This window comes from Mastigoproctus giganteus, chromosome 5 (genome assembly GCF_048544385.1).
Source record: "Mastigoproctus giganteus isolate SK-2022 chromosome 5, ASM4854438v1, whole genome shotgun sequence".
In the NCBI taxonomy this organism is placed as follows: domain Eukaryota; kingdom Metazoa; phylum Arthropoda; class Arachnida; order Uropygi; family Thelyphonidae; genus Mastigoproctus; species Mastigoproctus giganteus.
Window position 1 is genome coordinate 186759595 of NC_143579.1, and position 9386 is coordinate 186768980.

At 40.9% G+C, this 9386-nt stretch overlaps 1 protein-coding gene across 1 annotated transcript; it reads left to right on the forward strand.

Annotated features, from left to right (window-relative positions):
• Positions 1-8155: 8155 nt before the first annotated feature.
• On the forward strand, positions 8156-9334 carry LOC150085933 (solute carrier family 22 member 4-like). The gene is made up of 2 exons (XM_090374746.1): positions 8156-8548; positions 9137-9334. The coding sequence occupies exons 1-2, from the start codon at positions 8156-8158 to the stop codon at positions 9332-9334; spliced, it is 591 nt and encodes a 196-aa protein (XP_090230872.1).
• The last annotated feature ends 52 nt before the right edge of the window (positions 9335-9386 follow it).

Sequence of the window (9386 nt, forward strand, 5' to 3'; positions counted from 1 at the left end):
TTGCAAATTTTTGGCAAAATACTGGAGCAGCTAATGGTACTTAGGACCACAGCTCTCTTTCAAGCACGGATCTGCTCTCCCCCCCCCTGCCAGTATGGATTCACTCCAGGACGATCCTGTGAGGAGGCTCTCTTCGATCTAGTTCTGCACATAGAAAACTCTGAAGCAAAATTTGAACTTTCCCTCCGAAGTAGCTTTGGAAAAGTTGAGAGAGAGATGGCTGGAACAGGAGGCTGTCTGGAGGCGTGCCAGAGCACTGCTCCAGACAGCCTCCTGTTCCAGCCATCTCTCTCAACTTTTCCAAAGCTACTTTTCAGATAGAACAGTAATTCTAAAGTCAAAATACCATCATGTCTCAAGGCCAATCATCCGGGCGTGCCCTCAGGTCTCAGTCCTGGGACCACTTGTGTGGAACATGATCCTATAAGATTGACTTTCCTGCTCCTTTGCCAATACCAAGATTGTTGCTTTTGCGGACTAACTTACGATAGTAGTGTCCAGCCGCTCTCGCAAAGCTCTAGAAGACAATGCTAATCGGGTTCTTGACGACCGGGCTACATTAAATAAACTACGGATAGATCCAAGCAAGACTAAAATGATGTTTAAAAATAAGCTGGAGCTCAGGCGGCCTCTGCAAGTTAAAGTCTCTGGGGTGTAACTTCCCATTGTCACAGAGACCAATGTGCTAAGGGTGGTTCTGCATCATAAATTAAGCTTTCACTCCCACTTCATCCATCTCAGCTCCAAGGTGAAAAAATTTTCAGGCTCAATCATCAGAATCACCAGGAACGAATGGGGCTTGTCCAAGCGGCCGCTTCAGCTGTACCATAAAGCCGTCTTCCTTCCGATCGTGTCATATGCTGCAGGTGCTTGGTTCCACCGAGCTAGATTGGTAAACATAAGAAAATTAGACTCTATACAACGGACAATGCTTCTGGCTACCCATAGGGTATTCAGGAGAGTATCCACTGCTGCTATCCAGGTCTTAGCTGGGAACCTTCCACTGGACCTGTATGTAACCTTCCGTGGCCTGACCTTTAGAATCAACAAGAAAATTCCGACCAAGGCCTTGAACATTGAGCTAAACCTGGACACTGACCCTAAGACAGAGAAAACACGCTGTTATAATGAGATGATAAACATCTGGCAGACAAGATGGGACACTTCCACCAAGGGAGCAATTACAAGGAGATTCCTGCCGGATGTGACTTTCCCCTCCTCTAAGTCAGCGAGAAGTGGCTCTCTCTAACTCTTGAGACATCATTCCTAGTCACTGGACATGGCTCATTGAACGAGAAACTCTTCCAACTAGGCCTAATACCCATAGACGTTTGCTACTGCGGAGCCAAGGAGAACTGGTTGCACCTTCTCTTCGAGTGCGCTCTCTACGAGTACCCGAGGCAAGACCTAGCAAATACCATCCCACTCTGGTGCACTATGGTCATAGTTGCCGATGTGCTCAATAAATCCCGAAAAAAACCACAGAACCTGGCTGCCTTCCAGAAATTCTCGACGCAAGTATTCACGTGCAGAAAAGCCTCCTACAGAATAACGCATGCTACGAATGGGGATCCCCAGACATCAGCCAGCTTAAAAATTTTATTTTACAACTCTAAAATTTTTAATTATCTATATTTGTTTTTATTTTATTAATTATTTTTTAAAAATTTTATTTCTATTTAATTTATTTTTTGTTTAATTTTTCTCATTTTCTCTTCGCGCTCTACATTAGCGTACTTTTTCCTCTTCATCCACCCGGTCTCCACTAGTGTAGCTTCTCTCTCTCTTTCTTATTTTTTTAATTTTTTTTATTGCACCTCTCTTCCTCTGGAATGGGCCCCTAGAGGAACCTGGTCCAGCTTTTGACAACATCAGGTGAGTCAGTCTCTTTGAGACGGTACGTGTTTTACTGGGACTGGCCCACCTTCCCGTGGTGTGGACGACTACCCAGAATCATCTGTCCAGGTAGCTGATGCTTATGGGTAGCCAAGAGGCCAGAACAGAACAGAACAAGAGAACACGTAATACACACATATCTGGCCCATTTGTAGTGATACTGTTCTTCACAGAGATACGAGGCGGAGTTGAACAGACATTCTAGTAGCTGCCCTTTACAAAAACACATGTCAACATGTCTTTTGGTTTTGAATACGGGTATTGAAGAATGTGTCAAATTTGTTAACTATATAAAAGCCCGTTCCTTGAATTCCAGAATCCTTACTGCTTTACGGAAAGAATTAGGAAGCGATTATGAATACCTTCTATTACACAGTGAAATTCGATGGTTATCAAGAGGGAATGTATTTAAACGACTGATCGAAATGAAGAATGGGTACTTCTTGTTTTTGGAGCAACATCCTCCATCAGCAAAGTATGCAAAGTTCGAATTTAAAGACAGGTTTAATGATTTTAATTGGGTAATTAAGGTGTCCTACTTATGTGACATTTTTGGTTTTTTAAATGTCTTAATTTTAAATTTACAAGGGATTGATATAAATATTTTCATTAAAGTTCAGGAAAAAGCAGAAGCAGCTACGAATAAAATTCATCTGAGGGTACTTCGAGTTTGAAAGGGAAATTCTCATTCCGGCTCATATTTCTACGGCGATTAAAGAACACCTCTTCGAATTGAAATGAAACTTTCAAGAATATTTTCCTCCAGTTGACAATAGTAAAATGTGGATTCGAAACCCATTTACTTTTAATGTGGAACATGTGGAAGAATTCTGTCTCAATGTACAAGAAAATTGATTCTATTGTTGAACTGTCATGAGACAAAGCATTAAAAGATCGCTTCAATTGGGTCTCATTGATCAATTTTTGGCTGTTGCCGTGACGATTACAAGCATTTATCAAAAAAGATCTGAAATTTCTTATGCTATTTGTAACATCTTACAAATGTGAAACCGGATTCTCAACATCAGTTTAAAAAAAAAAAAAATGCGGAACAGATTGGACGTCGAGCCAGATTTGAGAATCAAGTTGACATCTATCCCCCCTAACTTAAAATTACTATGTGATGGAAAATAGCATCACTCTACTCATTAAATAAATATTTATTTGCCCAAAAACAGACTCAAAAATATGTAGATTTTTTGTAAAGTTTTGATAATAAACAAAGAAATGAATTGACTATCTTTTATTTATATTTACTGATGTTAAAGAATACCTAATTGCATTATTAATGGTATTTTTATTTTTTTATGAAAACCCCAAACACGAAAGGTATTAGAACCTATAGTACTTAGTACCATGTTCGGGTTCGAGTTTGAGAAGATGAAAGAAGATATTTGTTGATATTGGACTTGAACTTCTCTAGACTGTAATTTTCAAGAAATACATAAGATGGAGGGTAGTTCCAGAAAACGGCAGTTGAATGAATAAACGAGGAAGATGAAAAGTTGGTTCTGTGAATTTGAAGTTGGACAGTAAATGGATGTTGGCGGTGGCGTCACGTGTTCGGACTGTTTTGAAAGAGAGAGCGGGAATTATAGAGCCAATTCAGAAGAACAGTGCCCATGGAAGTATCTGTAGAAGAGGCATGCAGCAGAAACAGTATGTCTATGAGAAAGCGAGTGGAGAGACTCGGTAAGAGATGAATCATTAATTAACCAAACTGCCCTCTTCTGAATGGAATCAAGAAGCCTGAGAGAGGTTTTGGGGGCACCACCCCAAATGTGGGAAAAATATTCCATTGTAAGGGGGATTCGCGATTTATACAGAATGAGCAGCTGTTTGGAAGAAAAGTAATGCCTAGAGCGAGAGAGAAAACCCAGTTTTTTAGATGCAGAGGAAGCAATGTTTGTAATGTGCTTGTGCCAAGAGAGATTAGAAGTCAGGTTAATCCCCAAAAGAGATATATCATTTTGCCTAGAAATCGCAGTGTCACGAAAGATAAGCATAGGAACAGAAGAATCCTTTTTGCGAGATATAAGACAAGACTGAGTTTTAGGATTGAAAGGAACTAAGTTGTCTTTGCCCCACTGGAGAATTACCTGAAGACCGGCATTTAAGGAATTGGTAGCGGATATTCGTGAAGTTGAAGCTGATTGAGCAGGGCAAGGTTTCTCAAAATGGAAAGTGGAATGCAATGTACCATCATCAGCAAAACTATGGATAGAATTTCCAGTCAATGGAAGAAGGTCATTAATATACAAGAGGAAAAGAGTGGGGGAAAGAACTGAACCTTGGGGGAAACCAGAATTAGGGGAGAAGTTAGAAGACAGAGAGATCTACCATCACCTTCAGTGAGCAATCAGAGAGAAAACTGGATAACCAATTACAAAAAAAGTTGGCAAACAATAAGATGGAAGCTTGTTTAGAAAACCTTTATGCCAAACACGATCAAAAGCCTTTGAGATGTCAAGAGCAACTGCTTGTGTTTCACCAAACTTTTCCATTGAATTTGTCCATAAATGGGTAATATAAGCCAGAATATCACCAGTGGATCGACACTTACGGAATCCATACTGGCGATCGTTGATCAGACGGAAGGTTTCTAGGTAGTTGAACATTTGGTGGTTAATTGATTTCTCCATTACTTTAGCAAGAGTAGAAGAAATTGGAAAGGGACGATAATTGGATGAGAGGGACTTGTCACCCTTTTTAGGAACTGGCTGGATATGAGCAAATTTCCAAGAAGAAAAAATACCTTTGGAATAAGAAAGTGAAAAATGGCGGCAAAGGACAGGAGTAAGTTCAGGAGCACAGGTTTTGAGAAGAAGTGGAGAAATACCATCAGGACTTGGAGCTTTCTTAGCATCAAGATTCATCAAAATCTTTCTGATATCCTTTTGACGGAAGACCACAGGAGGCATTGAATTGAGCGTGTTGGAATGGTGGGAGGTATTTTGCCAAGATCATTAATACACGAGTTGGAAGAAAAATGGGACGCTAGCAGATCAGCTATATCCTTGGCTGAAGTGACAACAGAAGCATCTGGGTTTGAGAGAAATGGGAATGAGATGGGCAAAATTTGCGGCCAATATAGCTTTGGCAAGAGACCAGAATGCTTGGCTACCATTAGGGCAAGAAGCAAGTTTTCTACTCTTAGCCAGTTCAAAATCTAGTTTGGACTGATTAATAACTGCTTTACAATTGTTGCGAGCTCTTGTGTAGGCAGAAAATGAAACAGAAGAATTAGAAACAAGCCAATTACGATATGCAACATTCTTCTCTTGAACAGCCTTAGCACATGTATTGGATAACCAAGGTTAAGATAAAGGACGGGATTTTAAAGTGGAGTGTGGGATAAAGAATTCTATTCCTGCAAGAATTTCACTGACACGATCTGAGCGAACGTTGACATCCGAAATTTTAAAACAGTATTCCGACAAAGCAAAAGAAGAAAAGAAATCTTGCAGGTCATCCCATTTTGCATTCTTGTAATGCCAAACAATACGATGGTGGGAATAGCCATGAGATAAAGGCTCCATTAGAGAAGAGACAATCATCAAGTTGTGATCTGAGATACCTAAAGGACCACTCACTTCTACCGTGTACTTAGAAGGGTTGTGTGTGAGAAAGAGAGCAAGAGTGTTGGCCGTATGGTTAGGATTGTCCGGCATTCTTGTAGGTAAATGAACAATCTATGTAAGGTCATTAGTAAATGCAAAAGCCTCAGCATCTCGACCAGCTGGGTTGGTGTGACTAGAAAACGGAAACCAGCTGATGTGAACATTAAAATCACCAAGAAAAATTACCTTACTGTTAGGAAAGTTGGACTGGAGAAAGTCAAGTTGCAGAGAGAGGAAGTCAAAGTGCTCCAAGTGATTAGTGGAGTTGGTTAGAACCGTAGAGACAACAGATGAATTTGACACAATGAGGTAGAGAGATTTTAAGCCAGAGAAGATCGAAGAGAGAGGAGATTCCAAATTACCAATTCTCTGACAGGGAATATCGGAACGGACATATGCACGAGTACCACCTTTGGGCGAAAGGAATCATCCAGCGAATAATTTGGGCAACTGAGATGAGCAGTAGTTGAATTAACGAATTAACCGATAACTGGGATTCTGTCAGAAAAAGTACATGGGGTTTGGCAGACTGCAAGTGGAAATGGACATCATTGAGATTAGAATTGAGACCACGTATATTTGTGAAATGAACTAGGAAGTGTTTGGGAGGTTTAGATCTCTTCGCAGATAAGCTTACTCTATTAGTTTGACAGTTCATGGTGTATACAATAGTAAGAAAAAGTGGGGTGGACATGCTGTATGATTTAATGAAATTTTTGGATATGGCGTACACATGGTAAGAATATACCCAGATCCTTGACATAACGTGGCCTCAACAATGCCTCACGCATACATACTACTCAGACTCCCTCCAGTCACTATCTGGCAGATTAGAGGTAGCAAGATTATACACTATCTGATCCGGAAGAATCTTAAAGGGTTACTAATAGGTTCGGTCCTGGTGTACTAACTATCTGGCTTGCGAACACCGTTTTGGAGTCATACTGCATAATGGAAGAGATGGGGAAAGGTTGACCGGAACTTCGCTCTGGAGGCTAAACATGGGTTCCACCACTTCAATCCTCTAAAAAGCAAAGTGGTGGTATTGCACTGGTTGATGAGAGTCATCTAGCACCTAGTACTGACTGGTAACATAGAGGGGCGGCGTTCCTCCATGTGGTGTGGGCGCCACACCTCGAACCCTGCTTACGTTGTTTCACACCTGGGTGGTCACCCACCATGTACTTGTGCATGGAGGTTATACTCATGATTACTAACAACCCCACCATCGTGAAGGTGCAAGCAGAGGATTTGGCTGTCACAAACCGTGCGGACTTCGCCGAAACTGGGTTTGCTTGACTTGAATGTCACCCGAATTTCAGTTCCATCAGCGTTTTAGACTCCCAGGTAGCAAGTACAGCTTGTCTGGCATATCTGAGAGAATGTCTGTGATAGTCTCAAAAAAATCCTATGAGTAATAATTATTGAAAATACAGTAATTTATAACTATAGGTGGGCCGCGAAAAAAAAAAAAAAATCAAATCTGCAAACACCGGTCTGCGCTTGAAAAAGTTTGGGAAACCGTCAGTGTAATGGAAAGGAGCAGTATTTATTGTTTTGTGTGAAGGCCTTTAAGATTTTTACATGGATCCAGTGGCGGACTCAGGAAAAATTGGGCCCTAGGCAAGATTCTCATTTCGGGCCCCACCTAGGGTTCCAATTTTCAGAAATTGTAATGGAGTTCACAGTTGAATGGGTTAAAAAAGGTCTTCTATTACTTTATTATTGAAGTTGGCTACTTAAATCAAATAGTTTATACCAACGTACAAGAGAGAGGGATTAATTAACTAAATCTAGCTAATCAATGTGCGACTAGCGCTAACTGGTGAATCGTCGTGTACACCGCGCCAGACGCGGTATACACGAAGATTCACCAGATAGCGCGGCGTGCAAAGATGCTTTGATTGACTGGCGCGAAACAAGCGGAACATTATAAATTTATTTAAAATAGAATAATGAAAATATGTATAATAAAACCGTTTTACGGGCCCCAAAAAATTACGGGCCCTAGGCAGGCCAAAGTCCGTCCCTGCATGGATCTTTATATTGCTCGTCAGGAGATCGTGCATTCTTGTTCACTACTCATGCACATTAATTATATATTTTCTAAGTTTTTTTTCAGTAAGACGTTTTGGTTCTCTGGGTGTTTAATAACACGTTGAGTGCATGACTTGCGTTCTTCTCCACCACCTCTCATACTTATTTGTCCCAATAAATTCAGAACGGAAGGCCAGCAGGCCTCGAAACGTCTTTCTTCCATTTTTTTTTTTTTTTTTTTTAATTGCAGCCAAGTTTGTTCACAATTGAAAGCAGTTTCAGACTATTTTCATTTACTTCTTTCTGTGAGGTTTTACAACTTTACTCCGTGGCGTAGCCAGGGTAGGCTCAACAGATACATTATACCCTCTGACGCCGAAATCTGGTATTATGGCGCTTTTTAGCATTAGGCAATTGTCACCTTTTTTTTTGTGAATGTACCTGCTGACAAAAAAAACCTGGCTACGCTACTGACTTTACTCTAAAATGAACAGCGTAAGAATTTTCGCTTTTAATTTGTAAGCGCGCATGGAAAATTTCGTTGATGAATTTCTTTTTAAATCCGTTTGATAGGTTGAAGAATCTGGACACCTTTGTTTGAAATGACTGAAGCAGCCCAAAATGACATTGAGGACATCACCGATGTGATAGGTAAATTGGGACCGTGGCAATGGATAATATTCACCATCGTGTTTTTCGTGGGATGGCCTTCGGCATGGCACAACCTAGTGATGCCCTTCCACGCCCCTGATATCGACCACTGGTGTGCTCGACCATCGAACTACATGAATCTCTCTATTGACGAGTGGAAGAACGTATCCATTCCGTTGGTTACCAAGAATGACAAGACTGCCTATGACCATTGTTCTATGTATAGACTAGAAGCTAATATGTCTTACCCTACCCCAGTTCAGCAGAATGGAAGCAGGGTGACCATAGCCTGCGAAGAATGGGAGTACGACAATTCCTTCTTTACCAGTACAATAACAGATCAGGTGAGTTTCTTGAGATAAAGATATTTCTCTCTGTCAGGGTAACTCTGAATTTTATTTTTTTTTTCTTTTAGCTGGTGCAGCACAAGCCTCAGGCTTCCTTGCACTATATGGCTAATAATAATAAGGTACGTTTGCCGATCTGTCTTAGTTGGCAGTTAGGCGAGAACCTTTCGCTGTTTGATACTTCCTTTCTGAAACATCAAATAGTTAAAAAAAACTGTTATCCCCCTTTGTCGAACGATTGAGTTTTTCTGTTAAAGGACAGTAAAAACTATTCATGTAAACGAAGAATGTGAGGCAATGGTGTTCCACTTTACGTACATCCCCATTCAGCACGGTGTAAAGTGCATGCGTGTGACATTGCAGAGGGACGCCACCGTGGCATCCCTCCCCAGTGCCATATGCTTACTCTTTACACCGTGGCGTCCCTTTCTAAATATCCTAGATACTTAAGGAAGACCTTTCCCTTAATGTGGCCATGCCACGTTAAGGAAAAATTCCTCCCTGAGTATCAAGGATGTTTTCAGCAGTGTTCAATTATTTCTCTCTAGCATTACTATGTTACACGAAGGTATTATGTATAAGCAGGTTCATAGCATGGCTATGGGCTCTCCATTAAGTGGTACTGTTGCTAACTTAACCATGGAAGAGCTGCCATGTAGGATTTTTAGCGGATCTGTTCCGCCTTCCCCTCCCCCAATGAGTTCATGGAAACGCTATGTCGACGATACGTCCGCCATTATACGGAGGGAAGGAGAGGAAGAAGTTCTCAATTTCTTTCCTTGATGTGTTGATTCGTAAGGATGGCCTATGAATGAACACAAAAGACTATAAGAAA